The sequence below is a fragment of the Papio anubis genome, chromosome 12 (genome assembly GCF_008728515.1).
Source record: "Papio anubis isolate 15944 chromosome 12, Panubis1.0, whole genome shotgun sequence".
NCBI classification, from domain to species: Eukaryota; Metazoa; Chordata; class Mammalia; order Primates; family Cercopithecidae; genus Papio; species Papio anubis.
Window position 1 is genome coordinate 8,469,944 of NC_044987.1, and position 27,606 is coordinate 8,497,549.

At 47.2% G+C, this 27,606-nt stretch overlaps 1 protein-coding gene across 1 annotated transcript in view; it reads right to left on the reverse strand.

Moving 5' to 3' along the window:
- The window catches only part of DCPS (decapping enzyme, scavenger), a 39,821-nt gene extending 17,449 nt beyond the window's left edge, over positions 1-22,372 (reverse strand). The window contains 2 exon segments of the mRNA XM_031653884.1: positions 19,187-19,361; positions 21,278-22,372. Coding sequence (XP_031509744.1) covers positions 19,187-19,361; positions 21,278-21,478 — 376 coding nt within the window. The 5' untranslated portion in view covers positions 21,479-22,372.
- Between the last annotated feature and the right edge of the window lie 5,234 nt (positions 22,373-27,606).

The window sequence follows — 27,606 nt, forward strand, 5'->3', positions numbered from 1 at the left end:
CCCACGGCCCCGAGAGCACTCACTCCTCAGGGGCCTGGCTTCCCTCAGATCTCCACCAAAAGCCTCCGTCAGGGTCACACTGAGGTGGGGGCTGCCACCTCAAACTGTCCCCTGCGCCACAGCTCCTGTGCTTCCTGCCGTGGTCTACGAGGCTGTTGGTGACCTCGCCCTGGCCCTCTCTCCACCTTCATGCACTGCCTCTCTCCCGCCTGGGGCCTCTGCTCCAGCCACACCAGCTCCCCACGGACCCACTCACTCGCGTCAGCTATGGGCTCCTCTCTGGGCCGTGCACGGGCCGCCCCCACGGCCAGGCTGACCCTCCTACCCACAGAGCCACGCTGCTCCTTGCTTCATCCAGGCCTCTGCTCTGAGGCCAGCTCCTCAGGCTCGCTCAGCCCTGGTAAAACAGCAGCCCTAACCTCGTGGCCCTGTCTCCTCCGCCAACCTGCTTCCTATTCACTTCTCACTCCCTCGCAGCAGCATGTGGATTGACTGACTCCCCAACTACTGTGCAGCTTCCAGAAGAAAAAAAAAATTGTCCCCAGCACCTGGAATAGTGCCTGGCATACAGTAAGCACTCAATAAATATTTAGTGAACAAATGAATAAATGAATCTGGCCTTTTCGACTTTAAACCCAGGAAGAACATTTTTGTCCTAAATGGAATAAAACCTCTTTGATACAAATCAATATATTTCCTAATGCTAAAGTTTACCTTGGCAGCCGAAAAAAAAATAAATGCTGGTGTTTACCTCAATGCCCGTCAAGATGTTGACCTGCAGCTGAACTTCAGGAGGAGTTTGGTCAAGAGTCAATGCTCAATAAACAATCACACCATCAGGTGAAAACATGTGGGGAAACAGGATACACAGGCACAGTCTCAAAAATATCTCCGCATAGATTACTTATTAATTACAAAGGCAACACGAGTCGCTTTACAGCAGCAAAAGGCTGCCACCTCAGCCAGGCCATGGGAGTCACCGTCACCCCTGCTGGGCATGCTGACATCACGTGCCTCCTGATCCTGTGGAATTCTGGCCAAAAACGCATAACCTGAGTCTAGTCACGAGGAAATATCAGCAAACCAAAATCCAGGGGCATTCAACAAAACGAGTGGCTTTATAACACCGCAAAAATGTCACAGTTAGGAAAGACAAAGGTGGCTGAGGAATTGCTCCAGATGAAGGGAGACTAAAGAGATGGGACTTAAAGGGATTGGATTACAGGCGTGAGCCACCGCGCCTGGCCTTCCTGTTGGCATTCTGGTAACAGCCCGGGATAACCCTCAAAAGCCTATCCCTGGAAAATGTTCACAATGTATTAAGAGCACCTCCAACACTCCTTACAGAGTTCCCCACCATGCTTTTTAACATTGTGTTTGTCTTTTTAATTCAAATTGTACTTGCATATATGTCAAAGAGTCAAATGAAGCTTGTTTTCAAAAACACTTTTCTGCTCCTCCCTGCTCCCAATTTTCAGCTCCTTCAAAGGCACCACTTTCAACGCTTCTGTCCACCTCTTTGGTTATATACTTCCAGAATTCTAAATTATATTTTTATATCTTGTTCCTACTTGACTTTTAACTTCTATTACTTACTGACTTCTCATTAAGGAAGATGAGGATTTACCTCTTTTTACCATCCCTCCACCAAATGTACACACATGCACACACACACACATATACAGATACTTCCTAACCCTCAACCTCAGAGTACAACTTTACCACAATTTTTGATAAATCAGTATTCAATATTGATGCTATGATGATGATGTACATGCTGTTCACTGCCAAATTTATTGTGATTATTTTTTCTCTTCAGCATAATTCTTTGGTGTATGGAATAAGTAATTACACTTTTACTTGTTTAATTTTCTGTTTTTCTTTCTTTCTTTCTTTCTTTTTTTTTTTTGACACTGCGTCTCACTCTATCTCCCAGGCTGGAGTACAATGGCGCGATCTTGGCTCACTGCAACCTCCACCTCCCAGGTTCAAGCAATTCTCGCACCTCAGCAACCCAAGTGAATAGCTGGGATTACAGGTACCCACACCATGCCCTGCTAATTTTTGTATTTTTAGTAGAGATGGGGTTTCACCATGTTAGTCAGGCTGGTCTCAAACTCCTGACCTCAGGTGATCCACCCACTTCAGCCTCCCAAAATGCTGGAATATAGGTGTGAGACATCGTGCCCAGCCAGAGACGGCATCTCCACCCAAATCCTGGCCACTTGCTTAATCTTCTATAAACATGACACTAATTCATTCCCAAATCCACTTCCCTGTTTACATAAATCTCTTGATGTGTTAAACTCATCAGGCAGGCCAGGCACAGTGGCTCATGCCTATAGTCCCAGCAATTTGGGAGGCCAAGGCAGGGAGATTGCTTGAGACCATGAGTTTGAGACCAGCCTGAGCAACATAGTGAGATCCCGTCTTTACCAAAAAAAAAAAAAAAAAAAAAAAGCAGAAAAATTAGCTGGGCATGGTGGTACATGCCTGTAGTCCCGGCTACTCAGAAGGCTGAAGTGGCAGGATCCCTTGAGCCAGGGAAACGGAGGTTGTGATGAGCGGGGAGATCTCGCCACTGCACTCCCACCTGGGGGACAGAGCGAGACCCTGCCAAAAAACAAAAAACCTCATCAGGCACATGAACAATGTGTCTTCCCAGAACTTCCGGTTGCCACCCCCAGAAGTAATTCTCAAACTTTAGTGTGGCATTATTATTATTATAAATTCAATTCCTGAAATTTTCATTAGGAAAACTGAGAAAATATTTTCAATTCTCTGAAGTAATTTACCAAGTAGATCAGCAAATAGGTATTCAAAGTTCCACCACAGCATAAAACAGAAATCATTATACACAATTGTCAGTTAAGGCCGGGCGCAGTGGCTCAAGCCTGTAATCCCAGCACTTTGGGAGGCCGAGACGGGTGGATCACGAGGTCAGGAGATTGAGACCATCCTGGCGAACACGGTGAAACCCCGTCTCTACTAAAAAATACAAAAAACTAGCCGGGCGAGGTGGCGGGCGCCTGTGGTCCCAGCTACTCGGGAGGCTGAGGCAGGAGAATGGCGTAAGCCCGGGAGGCGGAGCTTGCAGTGAGCCGAGATCGCGCCACTGCACTCCAGCCTGGGCGACAGAGCGAGACTCCGTCTCAAAAAAAAAAAAAAAAAAAAAAAAAAAATTGTCAGTTAAAATTTAAAAGTTATACTAAAAAAAAAATTTTTTTTGCTACTGCAATCTGCTATGTGAATACAATAAATAACTGTAGAAATACAACTTTAGGGCTGTGTGCAGTGGTTCACACCTGTAATCCCAGCACTTTGGGAGGCCAAGGCGGACGGATCACCTGAGGTCAGAAGTTCAGCCTGGCCAATATGGTGAAACCCCGTCTCTACAAAAACACAAAAAAATTAGTCAGGCATAGTGGCTCGCTTCTGTAATCCCAGATACTTGGGAGGTGGAGGCGGAAGAATCGCTTGAACCTGGGAGGTGGAGGTTGTGGTGAACCGAGACCACACCATTGCACTCCAGCCTGGGCGACAGAGCGAGACATCATCTCAAAAAACAAACAAACAAAACAAAAAAACAACTTTAGGGCCAGGTTTGGTGGCTCATGCCTATAATCCTAGCACTTTGGATCACCTGAGCCCAGGAGTTCGAGACCAGCCTGGGCAACATAGCAAAACCCTATCTCTACAAAAAATACAAAAATTAGCTGGCTGTGATAGGCCATGCCTGTAGTCCCAGCGACTCTGGAGGCTGAGGTGGTGGGAGGATCGCTTGAGCCTGGGAGGTCAAGGCTGCAATGAGCTGTGATCATGCCAGTGCACTCCAGCCTGGGTGACTGAGCAAGACCCTGTCTCAAAAACAAAAGAAAAGAAAGAAATGCAACTTTAATACATTTAGCATTGTTTGAATGCCTTACTTGGTCAAAGAACTTTTTGCATCACGTGTATTTTTTTTTTAATCATTAACGTATACCTGCTTTGAAAAATACATGCATCGGCTTGCATATATAACATTACAATGAAAATAAACACAATGTTTCTAAAGCTGAACTTTCTACTGCTCAAGGTAAAACAATAATTGTATTTTGAAAATTGTTTCCCAGATAAGAGGATTAAAAAGGTCTCTTGTAACTATTGGTAACAGTACAGAATCATCAAATTTGTAAACTGTGAATCACAAACTCAAGTTGGGTCCAGAGACATGGTGCAAGCGAGATATATTTTGAGACTTGAAACATCTGAAAATATATTTATTCTACTGTCACACATAGGAATTTGGTGGCTGGGTGTGGTGGCTCAACACTCTGGGAGGCTGAAACAGGGGAGAAATCTCTTGAGTCCAGGAGTTCGAGACCATGGCAAGACCCCATCTCTACAAAAAATAATACATTAGCCATGTGTGCTGGTACCTGCCTCTGGTCGCCACTACTCGGGAGACTGAAGTGGGAGAATCACTTGAACTCGGGAGTTTGAGGCTGCCATGAGCTATGACTGTACCACTGGACTCCAACCTGGCAACAAAGTAAGGCCTGTCTCAAAAATTGTTTTTTTCTCTTTGCTAAAGAATTTTAGGATAAGGCTGGGCGCGGTGGCTCACGCCTGTAATCCCAGCACTTTGGGAGGCCGAGGCGGGCGGATCACAAGGTCAGGAGATCGAGACCACAGTGAAACCCCGTCTCTACTAAAAATACAAAAAATTAGCCGGGCGCGGTGGCGGGCACCTGTAGTCCCAGCTACTCAGGAGGCTGAGGCAGGACAATGGCGTGAACCCGGGAGGCGGAGCTTGCAGTGAGCCAAGATCGCGCCACTGCACTCCAGCCTGGGCGACAGCGCGAGACTCCGTCTCAAAAAAAAAAAAAAAAAAAAAGAATTTTAGGATAGACTGGCCAACATGGTGAAACCCCGTCACTACTAAAAATACAAAAAATTAGTTGGGCGTGGTGGCACGCGCATGTAGTCCCAGCTACTCAGGAGGCTGAGGCAAGAGAATCACTTGAACCTTGGAGGCAGAGGTTGCAATGAGCTGAGATTGTGCCACTGTACTCCAGCCTGGGTGAGAGTGAGACTTCAGCTGAAAAAAAAAAAAAAAAAAAAAAAAAGAATGGCAGGAATGGCCGGGCACGGTGGCTCATGCTTTGGGAGGCTAAGGTGGGCGGATCACGAGGTCGGGAGATGGAGACCATACTGGAGAACACAGTGAAACCCCGTCTCTACTAAAAATACAAAAAATTAGCCGGGCACGGTGGCGGGCACCTGTAGTCCCAGCTACTCGGGAGGCTGGGGCAGGAGAATGGTGTGAACCAGGAGGCGGAGCTTGCAGTGAGCAGAGATCGCACAAATGCACTCCTGCCTGGACGACAGAGCAAGACTCCGTCTCAAAAAAAAAGTGTGTATACATGCAACTGCATACCATATGCACACACAGAAAAGTCTGAAAGGACAGGCTGGGTGTGGTGGCTCACACCTGTAATCCCAGCACTTTGGGAGGCCAAGGTGAGCGGATCACTAGAGGTCAGCAGTTAGAGACCAGCCTGGCCAAGATGGTAAAACCCTGTCTCTACTAAAAATACAAAAATTAGCTGGGCATTGTGGGGGTGCCTGTAGTCTCAGCTATTTGGGAGGCAAAGGTAGGAGAGTCGTTTGAACCCAGGAGGCAGAGATTGTAGTGAGTCAAGACTGCCTCACTGCACTCCAGCCTGGGTGACACAGCAAGATTCCATTTCAAAAAAAAAAAAAAAAAAAATCTGAAAGGACATACTCTGAGATGTTAAGAGCGATCAATCCTGGGTGATAGAGTTATATATATTTACGTATCACTTGTGTAACAAATATGTTAAAAGGAAGCTACCCCTTATAACTGAGCCCCAGAGATGTTACATAATTTGCCCAAGGACACACAGCTATTAATAGTGGCAGAGCTGAGATCTGAACCCAAGCAGTCTGGTTCCTCTATGCAGTACTCCCATATCCCAAAGGCCCATCCTCTTTTGGGCCGTTCCTAGGATGCCTGTGCTGGGGTCATGTTTTCCACAAGCAGCCCTATCAGATAGGAGAAGCATGACTAGTTCCAATTCTTCCTAGAGACACATAAACAGCTGTCAGCGAAACCAGAAGGCAAAATGAGGTGCCAGAGCAAGTGAGGTACAGACAGAGGGGTGCGGTCAGAGCATGCAGAGATGACGCTGCTCATGCTCTGCTTGTGTTCTCCACGATGCTTCCTGAGAAGCTCAGGGAAGGACAGTCCACTCCCCTGAGCTCTGGAGAGCCGTGTGAGGACAGCCGCACCATGGGATACTGTGGCCAAATGCCGCGGGATAGCAGGTTCTGGGGGGAGCTCAAGGGGACAGAAGAGGACCTTCTTCCAGACTGGCTCACAACTAGAAGCAATAGCTGTTTTGCCCTACATTTGTGGTACCATCCTGTACCCTACCATCACCCCCACCAAGTATGGCAGTGTTAGATTATGCGGTGGGAGGCATAAGGGGGGAAGTCCCAGAAGAGGGGCCTGGTGAAGTTCAGGGCAGCAGCTCTTCATCTACAGGATGTTCTAGCGGCCAGAATGATGATAGTGATGTCTCCAGCTGAAAAGCACCCCCTCTAGGCATATGTTCCTTCTCTCTGCAGCTCAGATGAGCAGGCTGATGTGCCCCAGACTAACACAGCTCTGACTTGTCCATCAAGACCCTGAGGATCTGCTGCAAGCCCTTCTCCAATAAATAAAGCCACCCTTTGTCCCCCATCTAGACACAAAAGCCCAACTGCTCTCAGAGGTGGGAGGCAGAGCTATCTAGAGGAAAGTTAAGAGCAGCTGCCTCTCTGCTCCCTGCCAAAGCTAGCTTAGCCAAATCCCCAGGAAAATGCTGCTGCACATGAAACATGAAAACACAAACCACAGACAGTCTGCTCTCCTTCCCATACACATGTTCAAACAAGACTGCTTTCCAGCCGTTGCTGATGGCTTCTACAGGATGAGCTCATCTCTATGGCTCGGTCTGTGGCTTTTGCTTCCCCTTCACTCGGAGGAGCCAGCTTAACTTATTTAACCCAGATGTGCAGGCCCAGCAGCACTGAGAAGAAGCAACAGCAATGCATGATCTGAGTTGAAGCCCACCCGCCATGTCCTCTCCACAAGAGCCAGGCAGAGCCAGCCGGTGATGGGTCAGATAACCGGGCTTCGCAAGGCATGCCAGAGAAGGCCTGAAAGAACGAGAGGCTGGTGGGAGGCTCTCCTGGATCTGTTTTCTCTTTCCTCCTCTGTGGGATGTCCCCTGGCTGGGTGACACTCTCCTCAGCCCTGGCTGCATGGTAACCGGGAGACTAGGCCAGAGGGTGGAGGGAAGGCTGGCTGCCGTGGATCTTAAGTCATCCTCTGGCCCCAGGCCAAGCAAGGCAGGGTGTTCTCTGTCCTACACTACAGAGATACTGGAAGTGCTCAAGTGAAGCCCAAAGAGACCTCCACGTCAAGGATAAACACGGCTGAAGGGTGTGGTCAGGATCCTACTGGAAACTTCAACCACTCCACAGCAAGCCTCTAACCACTAATTACCTGTCTCTAGGAAAGCACAGAACTGCTATTAGAGACAGAGGAGAGGCAGACGCTGACTTTAGCAAGACCCTGGATCTGACAGGCTTCTTGTACAAACCCTCAGCTCCTTCCCTCCCCATCTTGCTAGTCCTCTGAAGTCCAGAAAGCAGAGAGGGGAGGGAGGCAACAGGACCTGATGGCAAAACCCCAGGGTCTCCTGGCCCACAAGCAAATTTGGTAACTCCAAACGCAGCCCTGGGGTGGCAGGAGAGCCCTCGGTTACAATGGATAGAGAGTGGGAAATGCTACTTCAGGATGGCTGTGGGGCTAATGGCACTCTGCAAAGCTCCACGTGAATAGGAAGAGCAAGAGCTGATATGCAATGCATCAGGGAGCTATGAAATGACAGACTTGGCCTTAGAGTTGCAAGCCCCCCACTTCCCCACACACAGAAAGAAACGACGCTGGGGTTGAGCGGACCAGACCACAATAAGAGCTGTAGGCTGAACACTCCAAAATATGGCCTCTCTCGACTTCCTGCCTGAAGGCATGTCTTAAGTTCACTCTGAAAGGGGCACGGGTACCAAGTCTCAATGTTTGTCACTGGACATGCCATACTGTGCTTCATTGTAAAATAGGAGTGAGCGCCTGTGAATCACCAGCCATTGAAAGAAACTAGCAGCCTGAATAACGATGACCAAGATAAACAACCAGATCCCAGAGGAAATAAAATAATTTGAGGGTCAGGAGATAATTTTAAAAATAATTCTAATTAGTGTGCCAGAGAGATTCAACACAATTTGGCCTCTATAAAAAAAAAAGGAGCAAAATGCTATGAGAATGAAATAATCAGAGAACCAGAGAGAGGAGAATTTGAAATATGACTGTCAAATTAACACCTTCACTAGAAGGTCTAGAAGACAAAATGCAGACAATCTACCAGATTACAAGAAAGAGGCCAGGTACAGTGGGTCACACCTATAATCCTGGCACTTTGGGAGGCTGAGGCACGTGCCTGTAGTTCCAACTACCCAGGAGGCTGAAGTTGGAGGACTGCTTGAGCTCAGGAGGTCAAGGCTGCAGTGAACCATGATTCTGCCACTACACTCCAACCTGGGTACAGAGCAAGACCCTGACTCTTAAAAAAAAGAGAAAAGAAAACCAGTAAAACCAGTTAGCAGTGTTTACATGATTGAGGCCATATTAATATGCATTCTCAACCACAGTGCTAAGGTTTTAGTTTTTTCCCCACCTGCCCAGTGTATAATCTCCATGCCACTCAAAGGACAGTGCTTTTTTTTCCTTTGAGACAGTCTCACTCTGTTGTCTAGACTGGAGTACAGTGGTACATCTTGGCTCACTGCAACCTCCACCTCCTGGGTTCAAGCGATTCTCCTGCCTCAGCCTCCGGAGTAGCTGGGATTACAGGTACCCGCCACCACACCAGGCCAATTTTTGTATTTTTAGTAGAAACAGGGTTTCATCGTGTTGGCCAGGTTGGTCTTGAACTCCTGTCCTCAAGTGATCCGCCCACCTTGTCCTCTCAAAGTGCTGGGATTATAGATATGAGTCACCACGCCTGGTTGGAGAGTGCTTTTGATGTCCAGGTTGAGTGGATTCTCTTTTCTTGCATTCTAACAGTCCTTCAAATCATGCTACTTTTTAGTTTGTTTCATATTTGAACCAGTTTTATTAGCTTTTACTTTTTCATGGAGTTTTTAGTTGCCTCTTTTTTCATTGTAGTTAAAAGAATAATGCACCTTTACTTTGCTCTTGAAATTATCCAGTTTGATAATCCATTACATCAAGCTTGTCCAGCCCGCAGCCCAGGACAGCTTTGAATGCGGCCCAACACAAATTTATAAACTTTCTTAAAACATCAGATTTTTTTCGTGGTTTCTTTTTTTTTAAGTTCATCAGTTATTGTTAGTGTTAGTATATTCCAGGTAAAGCCCAAGACAGTTCTTCCAGTGTGGCCCAGGGAAGCGAGAAGATTGGACACCCCTGCATTACATCATATCTCCTTCCTTGTTGGTAACATTGTTTCCAGAAAGCTCTTTCCTGCTTCTCCAATCTGAACAGGTGATTCATTAAGCAAGTTGTTCAGGTATCAATCTGAGACTTCCTTTTGCAACTTTGTAGGTTAGATGTTTTCTGGATTCTACATCTTTTTCTTTCTTGTTTTACTCTCTTGATTAGCTAAAGTACATTCTTTTTTTTTTTTTTCTTGTTTGTTTTGAGACAGAGTCTCACTCTGTTGCTCAGGCTGGAGTGCTGTGGCGTGATTTCAGCTCACTGCAACCTCCACCTCCCGGGTTCAAGCCATTCTCCTGCCTCAGCTTCCGAGTAGCTGGGATTACAGATGCCTGCCACCACGCCCAGCTAATTTTTTGCTTTTTTAGTAGAGAAAGGGTTTCACCTTGTTGGCCAGGCTGGTCTGGAACTCCTGACCTCAAGTGATCCGCCTGCCTCGGCCTCCCAAATTGCTGGAATTACAGGCATGAGCTACTGCACCCGGCTCAGAAATATTCTTTTTATTTTTTAACTTTTATTTTAGGTTAAAGGGTACATGTAAAGCTTTGTTTACAGGTAAACTGTCTCACAGGGGTTTGGCATAGAAACTATTTCATCACCCAGGTAATAAGCATAACACCTGATAGTGAGTTTTTTGATCCTCCCACTCCTCCAACCCTCCACTGTCAAGTGGGCATTTAGGTTGATTCCATGTCTTTGCTATCATGAATAGTTCTACAATGAACATATATGTGCATGTGTCTTTACGGTAGAGCAATTTTTTAAAATTTCTTATTTTTTTACTTCAATAGGTTTTTTGGAAACAGGTAGGAACTTACACAAATAAATTTTTTAGTGGTGATTTCTGAGATTCTGATGCACGCATCACCTAAGCAGTGTACATTGTACCTACTGTGTAGTCTTTTATCCCTCACCACTCCCCACCCTTTCCCTTAAGTCCCATGTATCATTCTTATGCCTTTCATCCTGATAGTTTAGCTCTCGCATATGAATGAGAACATACAATGTTTGGTTTTCCATTCCTGAGTTATTTCACTTAGAATAATATTCTCCAATTCCATCCAGATTGCTGCAAATGCCATTATTTCATTCCTTTTTATGGCTGAGTAGTATTCCATGGTATTATATACACCACATTTTCTTTATCTACTTGTTGATTGACGGACATTTGGGTTGGTTCCATATTTTTGCAGTTGCAAGTTGTGCTGCTATACACACGCAAGTGCAAATTGTCTTTTTCATATAATGACTTCTGTTCCTCTGGGTAGATACCTAGTAGTGGGACTGCTGGATCAAACAGTAGATCTACTTTTAGTTCTTTAAGGAATCTCCACACTGTTTCCCTTAATGGTTGTACTAGTTTCCATTCTCACCAACACTGTAGAAGTGTTCCCTTTTCACTGCATGCATACACACCAACATCTAGACTGGATAAAGAAATGTGGTACATATACACCATGGAATACTATACAGCCATAAGAAAGTGAGATTATGTCGTTTGCTGCAACATGGATGGAGCTGGAGGCCATTATCCTAAGCCAACTAAGGCAGGAACAGAAAACCAAATATGTGTGTTCTTTTTTTTTTTTGAGACGGAGTCTCGCTCTGTCGCCCAGGCTGGAGTGCAGCGGCCGGATCTCAGCTCACTGCAAGTTCCGCCTCCCGGGTTCACGCCATTCTCCTGCCTCAGCCTCCCAAGTAGCTGGGATTACAGGCGCCCGCCACCTCGCCCGGCTAGTTTTTTGGTATTTTTTAGTAGAGACGGGGTTTCACCGGGTTAGCCAGGATGGTCTCGATCTCCTGACCTTGTGATCCACCCGTCTCGGCCTCCCAAAGTGCTGGGATTACAGGCTTGAGCCACCGCGCCCGGCCTGTGTGTTCTTATTTATAAGTGGGAGCTAAACATTGAGGACATATGGACACAAAGAAGAGAACAACAATCATTGGGGAGAAAAGGGGCTGGCTCAGTCATCCCCACACCCCAGAGAAGGAGAAGCATGCAGAAATGAAAGTCCACAAATGCCCAAAACCTAGAAGTAGGAGGCTGAAACCGAATACCTTCACTTTCAGAACTGTGACTGAAAACCATACTTCAGAATGAGGATGGAGCCCTTGAAATTCATGGGATGATTTTTCTAGTCTATCTAAGGACCTGCCAATTTGTCTTAACTTTCAACTGTGAAATACATTGCACATATAAAACATGGGTGTGTGTGTATATAAAATATGTACCACTTAAAGACCTAAGTAAAATAAAAAGAATACATATGCTCAGAACACACAATCCAAGAAACAGAAAATAACCAGAAATTTTAACATCCTCTCTGTCCTGCCCCACCCCGACCAGGGATAATCACCTCCCTGACTAGGGGGTTAATCGTTTCCTTTTTGTCCTCATAGTCTTATTACACGTGTATGCATCCCTAAGCAGTATATTGTTCAGTTCTGCTTGTCTTTCAACTTCGTACCATTTGAATCACACCATGTGTATTCTGTGTCTTGCTTTTCTTGCCCTACATGGTGAGATTTATCCTTCATTGGTACAGGCAGCTGTAGTTCATTTTCGCTACTATAGAGAGGCACTGTAGGGCTATACCTCGGTTTATCTACCTACTCTACTGTTGTTTCTAGTTTGTTCTATCATTAACAATGCTACCAAGCAAACTCTTTGGAGAATGGCCTGTCTTTTAAAATGCTCCTTCCAAACAAGTCCTCACCCCTCCCTCAGGAGGTCTGGGTTTTGCCTCTGCAAATAGCACAGGGCGGAAAACCCTGGCCTGTGGCTACAGTACCGGGAGTTCTCTGCAACCAGAGACATGATTCCCAGGATCCCATCCCTCTGCTCCCCGCCCTGGCCTCACTCACAAATGCCTGTCTCCTCTTCTGAACTTGAGATTCTACCTCCTGGTTTACAAGGGGAAACAATTGGCCTTTTAAGAGGTAGCCGGGATTTCTGAGTCACACCCCTCTCCCTGCTATCTCCCCAGGTAAAAGAGAACAGACCGCAATGAAAGAGCTCCATTGACAGGCGGCAGGGTGACAGCTATGATAGAAACGAGATGCAGGCCCTGCCCCGCCTAGAGGGTCAGAGGAAGCTCTCAGATGCCAGCCTTCAGGCCACTGGCTCCAGACATGTGCCACACAGCAACAGGAACAAGAAAGGAAACCTACCCATGGGCAAAGCCAGTCACTTTTCCATCTTATATATATTATTCCATTTAAAGCTCACATAAATGGACAGTTAGAAAAAAATTATAGGCAACACCATAATTACACTGATTGGATGCAAACCATATGCAGCTACTGTGCCACATGCTCTATACGCCTTCTCTTAATGGGTCCCAATCCAGGACAGTGGCCATGAAGGCAATTTAGGGGATTAAGACCAGCATTTTAAAAAAGGAAACCAGCTGGGTGTGGTGGCTCACTCCTGTAATCCCAGCACTCTGAGTGGCCAAAGCAGGCGGATCACCTGAGATCAGGAGTTTGAGACTAGCCTGGCCAATGTGGTGAAACCCCGTCTCTATTAAAAATACAAAAAAAATAGCTGGGCGTGGTGGCGGGTGCCTGTAGTCCCAGCTACTCAGGAGGATGAGGCAGGAGAATGGCTTGAACCCAGGAGGCGGAGGTTGCAGTGAGCTGAGATCACACCACTGCACTCCAGCCTGGGCAAGAGAGAGAGAGATTCTGCCTCAAAAATAAATGAATAATTGTAAAAATTAAAAAATAAAAAAGGAAACCAGTAAGACTGAAACTAGATAGAAAATACTAGACAGTATGTCATAGTGGATGGGTAAGTATTGTTTAAAGTTTCACTTCTGGCCAGGTGCAGTGGCTCACACCTGAAATCCCAGCACTTTGGGAGGCCGAGGCAGGCGGATCACCTGAGGTGGCAGGAGTTCGAGACCAGCCTGGCCAACATGGTAAAACCCCGTCTCCACTAAAAATACAAAAATTAGCCGGGCGTGGTGGCAGTTGTCTATAATCCCAGCTACTCGGGAGGCTGAGGCTGGAGAATCACTCGAACCCGGGAGGCGGAGGTTGCAGTGAGCCAAGATTGCGCCATTTCACTCTAGCCTGGATGACAAGAGCGAAACTCCTTTCAAAAACAAACGAACAAACTAAATAAATAAATAAAGTTTCACTTCTGTTCATGTCTGTTAGTCCATGTGTAATAGACCATAAAGTGAAACGTATCTCTCCCTGCGGGTGGTGGCTAAAGAGCGTTGTGAAAACTTCCTTACCTGTTTCGTAACTGTCCTACTGAGGTAAGTTCAGTTTCTAACCTAATTGAACAGAGAAAATAACTGAAGCTACTTCTCCAACTTCATCTGTAGTACACACCACTGCCACCATCCCACCCCATCACTCCTGACATAACAGCCTCATTTCTGTTCTTCTTTCCTTCCCCAGAACACGTGCTGTTCCTCAGCCCAGAGTGTTCTCCCCTCTTTGCACGGCTGGCTTTCTTCCCATCCTTCAGGTCTCAGCCTGGGCGTCATCTCCACTGCAGAGAGCCCTCCTAGAGCCCTGGTTTGAGTAGGCTCTCTCCTGCTCATGGCCACTCAGACATCTGCTTCCTGGTTTGCTGTCTGCCTTCCCCACTAGAACTGCAGAGACAGGGAGACATTGCTTATCTTCACCAACACAGGCCTCGCTTCTACTAGAGGAGCTGGCACATAGCAGACACTTCACATGTGTTAGGTGAATAAAGAAATGTCCCAGGTCCTCATGGTTAGCAAATGGCAAAGGCAGGATTCACACCCAGGTCTGTCTGACGTGAGGCTTGTTCTCAGCACTGGCGCTGTGCTAAAACTCAGAAACAGCACGTTGCTGCCCCAGTGCACACCATGCGAAAGCATGAGTGCCCCAGCATGACTAACTCCTAAAGCCTGTGCTCTCTCCGTTATGTCACTGGAACAGACATTGCAGCTGGCAGGATGAGTGGCTCACAGGAGCTGAGAACGTGGAGGGGATAAATGAATGAGGAGACTGCAAAACCTCCAGACTTGAAGAGAAAAAGAAAGCTGCCAGTGACCAGAGAAATACCAGAAAAAAACCAGTTGAGCCCATGATTTCCACTGTGGCCAGCTCAGAAATGAGGGGTGGGGGCTCCCCTAGGCAAACAGTATTCTAGAAAGGAGATCTAGAGAAGCAGCCAAAGACTTAGCAGAAAAACTCAAAGGAGCAACCATGCAGGGGGGCAGAGGGCTGAGGCTGCAGGACTGCACATTCAGGGCCCTTGGGGTGCGCAGCGTTGATTGACTCCAAGGCTGGGACTGGAGAGGGAGGTCCCAGGCGCTGACTTAGCTGGCCTTCCCACAGAGGGGACAGCTGGAGTGGCCACAGGACTATTTTGGCAATGCTGCCACCTTGTGGCTGTGGAATGCCCAGCCCACAGGAAAAAAAAATCTACACAGGTCAGTCTGTGGGTTCATTCTTCACTTATTGAAAGCACCTAATACGGGTGACATGGCTCCAACCTTCAAGGACCTCACTCCTTATATCCAGGCAGTGACCAAACTCTCTGCTTTTCACCACTGTGTCTCCACCCCCGACCCCAAACAAGACTGTGAGGACAAGGATGGTATCTTACTCATCTCTGAAGCTACGGTGCGCGGCATAGGGCCTGGCACATGAGACTAATAATAGCAGCTACTACTTAATACGTGCTCAGTGCTTTTAAGTACATTAGTGCATCGGATTCGTGAATTGCAACTATGAGACCTCCAAATGGAGATATCAAGGAGAGGTTTATTTCAATACGAGCCTGGAGTTCTTAGAGAGGTCAGGGATGGGGAAATAAAGGTGGGCGGCGGAGGCACACAGATGGTGTTTTTTAAAAGACTAGTGCCTCTCAAAGTTTTACGTGCTTATGGCTCACCAGGGAGTTGTGCTAAAACGCAGACTCCAATGACTCTGTACTCTGAAACAGAGCGGAAATTCTGTTTCTACCAGCCTCCCAGGTGGTGCCAATACTGCTGGTTCACAAACCACACTTTGAGTGGTAAAAATCTGGAACAGAGGTTAACAAACGATGGCCAGCTGGGCCTCTATTTGTACAATCGGCAAACCAAGAGTGATATTTTCATTTTCACAGGGGTTGAGAAAAAGAAGAAGGAAGGAGAAGGCGGAAAAGGCAGAAGAAGGAGTTGGGGAGACCATTTGTGCCTCACAAGGCCTAAAATAGTCACTCTGGTTTTCGACAGAAAAAGTTTGCCAACCCTGACCTTGAATATCACCCAGGGAAAAGGCATGCAGCTAAACAAGGGAGCAACTGGGCCCTGAAGCAAACCGCTGTGACTTCCAAATCCCCATCCCCAGTTTTGGTAGGAAAAGCAGGAGTGCAAGGCACCACATGTACAGTCGGCCCTCTGTATTGTGGGTTCCATATCTGCGGATTCAATCAAATGAAGATTACAAATACTTTAAAAAAGAAGGACATTGCGTCTATACTGAACATGTACAGACTTTTCTTGTCATTATTACCTAAAAAACATGGTATAACAACTATTTACATAGCATTTACATTGTAGCAGGTAGTTAAGTAACCCAGAGATGATTTAAAGTATATGGGAGGATGTGCTTAGGGTACATGCAAATACTACACCATTTTATATCAGGGACTTGAGCATCCATAGATTTTAGTATCTGAGGAGGGTCCTGGAATCAATCCCCAGTGGATACTGAGGGATGACTTATATGCCAAGAAGGCAGGAAGGCCAGGGGCAGTGGCTCACACCTGTAATCCCAGCACTTTGGATCACCTGAGGTCAGGAGTTCGTGACCAGCCTGGCCAACATGGTGAAATCCCATCTCTACTAAAAATACAAAAATTAGCTGGGCATGGTGGCGTGCACCTGTAAATTCCAGCTACTCAGGAGGCTGAGGTAGGAGAATCACTTGAACCTGGGAGGCGAAGGTTGCAGTGAGCCGAGAACGCGCCATTGTACTCCAGCCTGAGCAACAAGAGTGAAACTCCATCTCAAAAAAAAAAAAAGAAGGCAGGAAAAAGTGAACTAACATCTGAGGCTCCCAGGTGGGTGGGGGTGGCCCTGGGGAAACGGTTATGGAGACACCTGGGGTTCTGAGTGGGAACAAGGACTTGTGGTGGGCCAATAACGCACTGCCTCTTTCAGTGCTTATCTTGGAAAAGACAATAGAAACAGAAGGAGCGGGCAGGGACTACCTCCACTTGTGTGCAGTGCCACAGAAGAACTGGGAAAATAAAAAGGAGAGCCTGTGAATTCCACAGGGTACATCTGTGGGGCAGAACCTTCTGAATTTTGGCCAAGGGTGGGGAAGGTAGGTAGAGGGATTTCGGAAGGTGAGGGAAAGGGTGTGGCAGTAAAATAACAGCCTCAGACCCTGTAATGTGGGGGCCACCCCAAGTTGTGTTTGGCCACAGTGCCTTCTGTCATGCTTCTGCCGCCCTGTGCTGAGGAATACATTTGCTTAAATGTCAATGCCTGAGAAAGTAAATACAGCTGTCCATTTCCATCAACTTGTACCAATTAATCTGGCTTTTGCTCAATGGAAGACAAGGCTGTTTTGCATTAAGTCATGAAAGGTTTGCTTGTCTCACCATCAAGTGTTCACATATATTTCCAAAGGACAATAATAGCACCCATTCATGGAGGGCAGAAAAGAATATCTAACAAAAGACTGTGGGGCAGGATATCTGTAAAGCCAGACTGCTATTAAATGCTGGAGGGCAAACAAAGAGACAGAAGGATATGACAAAGTCACCATGTGCTGTAAAACAGATTCCAGAATTTGCTGGTTGGAAGGAATCTTTAAGGTCAACCAGTCTCCCTCATGTTTCTAACAAAGCTGCCTACAAAATCTAACCATCTTGAGAAAAAATGCCCATGTCACACCTGGCTTTTGGCATGGAATATTCTTTTTAATAAATTAAGAAATGTTTGCAATGAAAAACAAATCTCTGCCTTTTAACCCATGAATTCCTGCTCTTCTCTCCATCCCCCTTGATCACACTAGTTGTCTCTCCCACCAGAAAGTAGGTTCCTTCAGGGAAGTGACTGATTTTTGCAGCACCTGACACGCTGGCCGGCCCACAGAATGAGTATGGTGAGCAAGACCCCAGTCTACTGAAAAGCCTTAGCTTTCCTGCCACCTACTGGCTGTGTGACTTTGGACAAGTTATTTAACCTTTCAAAAGCCAGTTTCCTGACTTGTAAAGTCCTCTCACAAGAGGGCTGTTTTGAGGATTAACTGCATTAATACATGTAGATTACTTGGAATGCTGACTGGCACAATAGTAAGGATTTCCTAAGTGTTGACAATTTTTTTTTTTTTTTTTTTTTTTGAGATGGAGTCTCGCTCTGTCGCCCAGGCTGCAGTGCAGTGGTGCAATCTCAGCTCACTGCAAGCTCCGCCTCCCAGGTTCACGCCATTCTCCTGCCTCAGCCTCCCGAGTAGCTGGGACTACAGGCGCCTGCCACCTCGCCCAGCTAGTTTTTTGTATTTTTTAGTAGAGACGGGGTTTCACCGTGTTAGCCAGGATGGTCTCGATCTCCTGACCTCGTGATCGGCCCGTCTCGGCCTCCCAAAGTGCTGGGATTATAGGCTTGAGCCACCGCGCCCGGCCAAGTGTTGACAATTTTTATCATTCAATTAGTAGATTAATCTATTATTCTGGCCAGGCACGGTGGCTCACACCTGTAATCCCAGCACTTTGGGAGGCCAAGATGGGTGGATCACAAGGTCAGAAGTTCAAGACCAGACTGGCCATGATGAAAACCCCCGTCTCTACTAAAAACACAAAAATTAGCCGGGTGTGGTGGCAGGCGCCTGTAATCCCAGCTACTTGGGAGGCCAAGGCAGGAGAATTGCTTGAACCTGTGAGGCGGAGGTTGCAGTGAGCTGAGATCACGCCATTGCACTCCAGCCTGGGTGACAGAGCAAGACTCCATTTAAAAAAAAGAAAAAAAATCTATTATTCTGTCCCATGAATCACACTCTCTCCCTAAAACATACTACACTAGAACAAGGTTTCTCTTTTTTTTTTTTTTTTTGAGACAGGGTTTTGCTCTGTCACCCAGGCTGGAGTGCAGTGGCGCAATCTCGGCTCACTGCAACCTCTGCCTCCTGGGTTCAAGCGAGTCTCCCACCTCAGCCTCCCAAGTAGCTGGGATTACAGATGAGCACCACCACCCTGGCTAAATTTTGTATTTTTAGTAGAGATGAGGTTTCACCATGTTGGCTAAGAGTCTGGTCTTGAACTCCTGACCTCAGGTGATCTGCCTGCCTTGGCCTCCCAAAGTGCTGGGATTACAGGCAAAGGCCACCGCGCCTGGCCAGGTTTCTGAGTTTCAGCACTATTGACATTACTTTGCTGTGGGAGCCTGTCCTGTATATTGTAAGGTGTTTAGCAGCATTCTTGGTCTCCACCCACTAGATGCCAGAAGTAACACCCCACCACCACCCCCCATTCTGACAACCAAAAATGTCTTCACCTATGGCCAAATGTCCACTAGGGAGGAAATCTCTCTATTGTACTAGAATATGCAAATAGAAAGTCTGGTCACTATACCACCTAATTTCCCACCATCCCATTCTCCCTCCATACAGCCACCTTGGCCACCTCTTGCTCACCACTCAGTTGTCTTGGAGGGAACAAGTGATAGGTGCTGTAGATATCGTTGGAGAACTGCAACTGGAGCTCAGGGCTGCCTGTCAGGAGCTGAGCCACCTGTTCCACCTGAAATGGTGTCTTCTCCAGGATCACAACGGCATCCTCTCCATCCCCATCCCCAGAGGACTCATTCACCTGTGGGTAGAGGCATCATCAGTGGGCTCAAGGGCAGAACCACAATGAGACTGTGGAGAGCAGAGACAGAAGCTCCCAGGGCCTTTGAAATCAACTTTGAAAGTACTTGGGATTTCCTTCCCTGAAGTTTTCCTTCTGGGAAGTCTAGCCAATGGCATTCACATTTCTTTTCTCAGAGAAGGCATCTCTCTTTTTTTTTGAGATGGAGTCTTGCTCTGTCACCCAGGCTGGAGTGCAATGGCGCAATCTCGGCTCACTGCAACCTCCACCTCCCGGGTTCAAGCAATTCTCCTGCCACAGCCTCCCAAGTAGCTGGGATTACAAGCACATGTCACCACACCTGGCTAATTTTTGTATTTTTAGTAGAGACAGGGTTTCATCATGTTGGCCAGGCTGGTCTTGAACCCCCGACCTCAAATGATCCGCCTGCCTCGGCCTCCCAAAGTGCTGGGATTACAGGCGTGAGCCACCGTGCCCAGACAGAGAAGGCATCTCCACACAAATCCTTGTGGCAGCTCTCACACCTTTCTTCCCCAGAATACAAGGCTTCTCAGTTGTCTTCCATTTTAGGCTTACAAGACTTCTGTCAAGTTCTCCCCATTTCAGAAGAAAAGATGAAAAACAGATCTTGAGTGACTTGCCCAAAGTCACACGAACAGTCAGCACTGAAACAGAAACTAGAACCTGGGTCTCCCAAGTGACTCCTAGCTCGAAAGCTCTCATGGCTAACACCTTCAACAGGTGCTGCACACTGAGGACAGCTGGGCTGAGAAAACCAGACAGAGCCTCATACAAAAAATAAATAAATAAAAAATAAGGCTGGGCGCGGTGGCTCACGCCTATAATCCCAGCACTTTGGGAGGCAGAGGCAGGCGGATCACCTGAGGTCAGGAGTTCGAGACCAGCCTGGCCAACATGGGGAAACCCCGTCGCTACTAAAAATACAAAAATTAGCTGGGCATGGTGGCGGGCGCCTGTAATCCCATCTACTCGGGAGGCTGAGGCAGGGAGAATCGTTTGAACTCGGGAGATGGAGGTTGCAGTGATCACACCACTGCTCTCTAGCCTGGGCGACAGAGAGAAGAGACTCCGTCTCAAAATAAATAAATAAAAACAACAACAACAACAACAAAAAACCAAATACAGACGCATGGAAGCCTAGGCCAAGGTTCCCTGATCCTCCCAAAGGTGAGAGTTCCTGCTAGTAGTTCTGGGGAACCCCCATACCTGCCCTGGCTAGGCCTCCTCACTAGTTCCTGGAATGGTCTCCATCTCTCCTCAGCCCCTGCCAGACTGCTGAGCACGCTGGTATTGGAGCAAGTTGTATCTGTCTCGCCAGAAATATTCCGTAGTCCTGAAGATCAGGGATGGTAACTTTCATCTCCACATCCTCAGGACCGAGGTTAGTGTCTGGCATGCTTGAAAGCGCGTGTGTAGAACTCAATTAACAATTATAATATATTGTTCTCTGTTGTTCTCCTGTTAGGGCCGAAGTCGTGTAAGGCAGAGATCACATCTCCTACAGTCTCATGGACTGAGGGACATGTTTCCAGCAACAGGGATGAGCAAGACATCTAACATTTACTGGGTTCCTAGTCCCTATACACATAAATGGATGATGAACGGCTTGGGGAATGTAACATGTGATCTTTAATCTACAATACACTCTCCTAGTAGATATTTCTAGTGAAAGAGACATTAGAAAAATTAGAGCTAGACGTGTTCATTGTCTTAATTTCAAGGGCAATCTTGCCGCCTTTTACCGCCCCTCTATGCATTCTAGTGGCGCACTCCCACCTCCCCCGGGTGATAATGATTGGTATTTTCCGGCCGAGATCCGAAAAAAAAAATCCGCCTCCGAGGCGATGATTGGTTCACCGCTTCCCGCATCCCGCCTCAGGGTTGCCTCCTGGTACCTTCCCGTGTAGGAAAATGATTTTGTCCCGCGCAGACTCCCTCAGCACTTTCTGCACTCTGAAGCCCGAGAATGGTAAGCGGACAGGAGCACAGGTACCATTTCCAACTCCTGCCTCCTTTTCTTCTGTGCTGGCGGCGTGGGCCTCCTCCACGGCCAATTCACGCTTTCTCTTGCCGAGGTGAGGGGCTGCGTCCGCCATGCTGCCCGGAAGGCGCCGTGCGCCTGCGCGCCCTGCGCCGGCCCCGCCCCTCGCCCGAGCCTAGCGGCCTGGCTGGGCTGCTAACTCCCGGCGTACGCTGCTCTGGCGCCCGTTCCTGTGGGCTGCGTGCGGCGCAAAGCGGAGCCCGCTGACCTGTCCCAGGGCGCGCCTTTCAACCAAGTTACTGCCTTTGGCCCCGTTGTGGTGCTGGCCGGCCCTCAGGGAAGGGAAAAGAAGGTTGAGAGTCCCGAAAGCGGCGGGCTAGAGGTGGCTGCGCAGTGAAGAGGGACCCCCAGGCCCGCGCCCCAGGGTGGGAGCCGAAGACCCCCTTGGGCCACGGGAGTGTTGGAGGCCTTGTTTGAATACTGACATTTTAATCATGGTTTCACCGACGTTGACCAATTATAAGGGAAGCAACGTTTCTGACGCAAATCCGTGAACCCATTTTATTCCTTGGTCGATTTTTTATACCGAGTATTTAGGTCATTTCCATTTTTCTTCCATTTTAATTACTTTGCAGAAATTTTCGTCGTGCTCAGTTTTTTACTTTGTAGACTCAGCACTTTTCCGCTGACAAGAAAGGTAAACGAATAGGGCCAGAAGAACCATTTCCATCACCCACTTATTTCCGGGCTGGAGGCATCCCCTGCCTCTCTCTCTGGTTGGCCTGTATTTCTGCCCCGCTACCCGGGGTTATGATTTGCAGTATGATTCGTCTCCCAGGGTTTCGTTTCTCTTTTTTTTTGCTGTATGAAATTATTACTTGTAACTTCTGCTGTTGAGGGTTTCTTTAGTGACCATTGTTTCTGGTTAGCCCGTTTTTCGCTGGTGTTATTTAACAGATCTAAATTTTGTCAAGAGTTGGTGCTTACGGCCGGGCGTGGTGGTTCACGCCTGTAATCTCAGCCCCTTGAAAGGTCGAGGTGGGCGGATCACGAGGTTAAGATAGCGAGACCATCCTGGCCAACATGGTGAAACCCTGTCTCTACTAAAAATACAAAAATTTAAAAATTACCCGGGCGTGGTGGCCGGCCCCTGTAGTCCCAGCCTCGCAGAGGCGGAGGCGGGAGAATCGCTTGAACGCGGGAGGCGGAGTGTTGCAGTGAGCCCAGATAGCACCACTGCACGCCAGCCTGGCGACAGAGCAAGACTCCGTCTCAAAAACAAAAAAAAAAAAGAGTTACATCGTTTAAGTCAGCCACACATTATTTTTGCCAGTGATTTGAGTTTAGGTTTTGAGACAGATCTAATGGGACAGTTTTTGCCATTTTCAACATTAGCAACAAGATGCAACTTACAGTCAGTTTTGGTCAGTAACAAAGTGTACCATGTGTTAGTTTGATTTTTGGATTACTTCTACCAGAAATATAGATTAGGAGTTGGATAAAAGACTGCTTTTTTTTTTTTTTGTGATGCAGAAAGCATTATTAGGAGAGACTTAGGATCTGTCACCCAGGCCGGAGTGCAATGGCGCCATCTCGGCTCACTGCAACCTCCGCCTCCCGGGTTCAAGCGATTCTCCTGCCTCAGCCTCTTGAGTAGTTGGGATTACAGGCGCGTGTCACCAGCCCGGCCAATTTTTTGTATTTTTAGTAGAGTCAGGGTTTCACTGTGTTGGCCAGTCTGGTCTCGAACTCCTGACGTCGTGATCCGTCCGCCTGGGCCTCCCAAAGTGCTGGCATTAAGGGTGTGAGCCACCGCACCTTGCCAAAGTAGCTACGTTTTTACAAAAAGAGCCCAGAATTGAGAGCCATGAAGTCGGGCCCCAACACTGACTAGCTGTGCAACTTTGGAAAAGTCTCTTAACCTCTCCAGGTCTCCATTTTCCATGTGCCAGCCACTGTTAGTTCTGAGCAAGACAGCGAGGCCTCTTCTTTCATAAAATGTATATTCAAATGGGGTACGTGAGGTAAACAAGATAATGATTAAGTGCTGTGTATGGTGTTTTGTTATTTTGTTTTGTTTTGTTTTCCCCTGGAGAGGGAGTCTCGCTCTGTCTCCCAGGCTGGAGTGCAGTGGTGCAATCTCAGCTCACTGCAAGCTCCGCCTCCCAGGTTCACACCATTCTCCTGCCTCAGCCTCCCCAGTAGCTGGGACTACAGGCGCCTGCCACCACACCCAGCTAATTTTTTGTGTTTTTAGTAGAGACAGGGTTTCACCGTGTTAGCCAGGATGGTCTCGATCTCCTGACCTCGTGATCTGCCTGCCTCAGCCTCCCAAAGTAATGGGATTACAGGCATGAGCCACTGTGCCAGGCCAAGTACTGTTAATAGAACAAAACTGGACAGTGTGAAAGAGCCTGGGGATAGGAGCCCCCCCCGCATTTTTTTTATCTGGGACAGAGTCTCACTCTGTCACCCAGGCTGGAGTACAGTGGCGCAATTTTGGCTCACTGCAACCTTCGCCTCCCAGGTTCAAGCGACTCTCCTGCCTCAGCCTCTGGAGTAGCTGGGATTACAGGTATACACTAGCACACCTGGCTAATTTTTGTATTTTTAGTAGAGACGGGGTTTTGCTATGTTGGCCAGGCTGGTCTCAAACTCCTGACCTCAAGTGACCTGCCCACCTCCCAAAGTGCTGGAATTACAGGCATGCATCACAATGCCTGGCCAAGCCCTTTAGATAAGATGATCGTGGTCAGCCTCTCAAAAGGTGACATTTGAGCTGAGACTCGAATGAGGAGAAGGAACCAGCCATACAAGCCATATGGAGAGCCCAGGCAGAGTAAATATTAGCTGTCAAAGACCCTAGAGCAGTAATGTACTTGACATTTTTTAAAAAATAGGAATGACTGCTGGGCGCAGTGGCTTACACCTGTAATCCCAGCACTTTGGGAGGCCGAGGCAGGCGGACCACTTCAGGTCCGGAGTTCAAGACCAGCTTGGCCAACATGGTGAAACACAGTCTCTACTAAAAATACAAAAATTAGCCGGGTGTGGTGGTGTGCACCTGTAATCCTAGCTACCTGGGAGGCTGAGGCAGGAGAATCACTTGAACTCAGGAGGTGCAGGTTGCAGTGAGCCAAGATCGCACCACTGCACTTCAACCTGGGTGACAGAGCAAGACTCCGTCTCAAAAAAAAGCAATGACCTGTGTAGCTAAAATATAATGAGCAAAAGAGAAACATTTGAAATGAAATAGTAGAGGAATGTATTCATTAGCGGCAAAATTCATCAATATGGGTATAATTTTGATTAAAATATAAAACCAGAATTCTGCTCTTCAAAAAGTCTGGCTCATGCCCCACGTGGTGGCTCACACCTGTAGTCCCAGCTACTCAGGAGGCTGAGGTGGGAGGATCACTGCAGCCCAGGAGTTTGGGGCTGCAGTGAGCTATAATCACATCACTGCACTCCAGCCTGAGCAAGAGAGCGAGGCTTTGTCTCTAAAAAAAAAGAATGCCTGTTGCAAGGAAAGGATGAGCTCATAGGAAGCCTCAGCTACCAGAAGTTCTATTAAATACCAGACCTCAGAGTGAAAGGAATCTTTATGGTAGCACAGTTAAGATTCAGTTCCTCAGTTACATTAGCCACTTAGCAAGTGCTTGATAGCCACTTGTGACTAGTGGCTACCATATGAGCACAGATGGAGAACGTTTTCATTATCAAAGGAAGTTCTACTAGACAATGCTATGTTAGGTTACTCATTTATTATAAAGCCCTGTTCAATCGTTTAGTTTTTTAGAAATCTTAAAATTTCTCCCATGCAAGGTGCAGTGGCTCATGCCAGTAATCCCAGCACTTTGGGAGGCCAAGGCGGTGGATCTCTTGAGGTCAGGAGTTTGAGACTATCCTGGCTAACATGATGAAACCCATCTCTATTAAAAATACAAAAATGAGCTGAGTGTGGCAGCAGGCGCCTATAATTCCAGCTACTCGGGAGGCTGAGGCAGGAGAATGGCTTCAGCCTGGAGGCGGAGGTTGTAATGAGCCAAGATCGCGCCACTGCGCTCCAGCCTGAGTGACAGAGCGAGACTGTGTCTCAAAAAAAAAAAAAAAAAAAACCCTCCCAAATCTTTTCTTTTTTAGTCTAAAGAAGGACTGGATACTTCCCACCTCCATTTCAGTAATTATGACAGACTAAACTGAAAACAAGTCAGCTACAAAACACTCAAACATAACTAAAACATTCTTTTAGTTACGTTGCTGAGCTCTCAAAAAAGTAAAAATTGCAGGAACCAAAAATGATGTGGGAGTTTGAATCTATAGAGTGGTAAGGGGATTTTTAAGGTGGAAGCTATTTTAAGGGCCATTCCTGATCTCTAGACATCTAGGACACGATTCAAAGGACAAGAGACAAGACCTGAGCTTATGTAAAGAGGAATTAAGATACTGAACTTTCCATAGAGCTAAGATCCCTGAAGGTCCACCAGCTCAATGAAGGGGCCAACAATTTTTTTTATTTTTTATTTTTTATTTTTTTGGATACGGAGTCTCGCTCTGTCGCCCAGGCTGGAGTACAGTGGCATAATCTCGGCTCACTGCAACCTCCACCGCCTCGGTTCAAGCAATTCTCATGCATCAGCCTCCTGAATAGCTGGGATTACAGGCGCCCACCACCACGCATGGCTAATTTTTTTGTATTTTTAGTAGAGACAGGGTTTCGCCATGTTGGTCAGGCTGGTCTTGAACTTCTGACCTTGGGAGATCTCACCTTGGCCTCCCAAAGTGCTAGGATTATAGGCATGAGCCACTGTGGCTGGCCAGGCCAACTATTTTTTAAAAAGAAAAATGCTGCCCTACTAAAGGAGAGAAGGTGATTAGGAAACTTACCTGCTTCAACCGTTGTCCCAGAGGGAAGAAGGAAAAAACCTCCTAAGAATTTATAACCACAGACGATTCTTCATGCAGACAGACTTCACATTCATGATTGTGTACATGATCCAGGACACTCAGACTGAAAAATCTACTTAAACTGGTCTTGTAGTCTTTATTGACTTTTATACCAAATTGACTCCAGGAGAAATGGAAAATCTAAATAGATCTGTAACTCTTCAAGACACTGAAATTACAGCTTTAAATTTTACAATAAAGAATATTCTGGCCGGGCGTGGTGGCTCACACCTGTAATCCCACTGCACTCAGGCCTGGGCAGTAGAGCAAGACTCCATCTCAAAAAAAACAGAGAATATTCTAGGCCCAAATGGTATTACAGATGAGTCTAACAAACATTTGAGGAGCAATTAATTCCAATCTTAAATTCTTCAAATAAAAAAAAAAAAAAAAGGCTGGGTGCAGTAGCTCACGCCTGTAATTCCAGCACTTTGGGAGGCCGAGGTAGGTGGATCATGAGGTCAGGAGATCAAGACCCTCCTGGCTAACACGGTAAAACCCTGTCTGTACTAAAAATACAAAAAGTTATCCTGTTGTGGTGGCACGCACCTGTAGGTCCAGCTACTTGGGAGGCTGAGACAAGAGAATTGCTTGAACCCGGGAGGCAAAGGTTGCAGTGAGCCAAGGTTGCACCACGGCACTCCAGCCTGGGAGACAGAGCAAGACTCTGTCTCAAAAAAAAAAAAAAAAAAAGGGAAAGAAAAAATTACATATCAGAAAACCTACAACGCACACATTTAGTGGAGAAATGTGTAAAGCATTCCTTTTAAGGAAGGAATGAGACAAGGATGGCTGCTATTGTCACTTTGTTTTATCGGAGGCCTTAGGAGCCATAAAAGGAACTGAAGTTTTTGTTTTCTTTTGCAAATTGTATGACTGTTTATAGAAAATCTGACAGGACAGGTGTGGTGGCTCAAGCCTATCATCCCAGCACTTTGGGAAGCCCAGGCAGGCAGATGGCTTGAGCCCAGGCGTTCAAGACCAGCCTGGGCAACATGGCGAAACCCCATCTCTACAAAAAGTACAAATAAATTAGGAGTTGTGGCACAGGTCTGTGGTCCCAGCTACCCAGAGGGCTGAGGTAGGAGAATCATCGCTTGGGCCCAGGAGGTCGAGGCATTGGTGAGCCATGATCACGCCACTGCACTCCAGCCTGGGCAACATGGCGAAACCCCATCTCTACAAAAAGTACAAATAAATTAGAATTAGTCAGGAGTTGTGGCACAGGCCTGTGGCCCCAGCTACCCAGAGGGCTGAGGTAGGAGAATCATCGCTTGGGCCCAGGAGGTCGAGGCA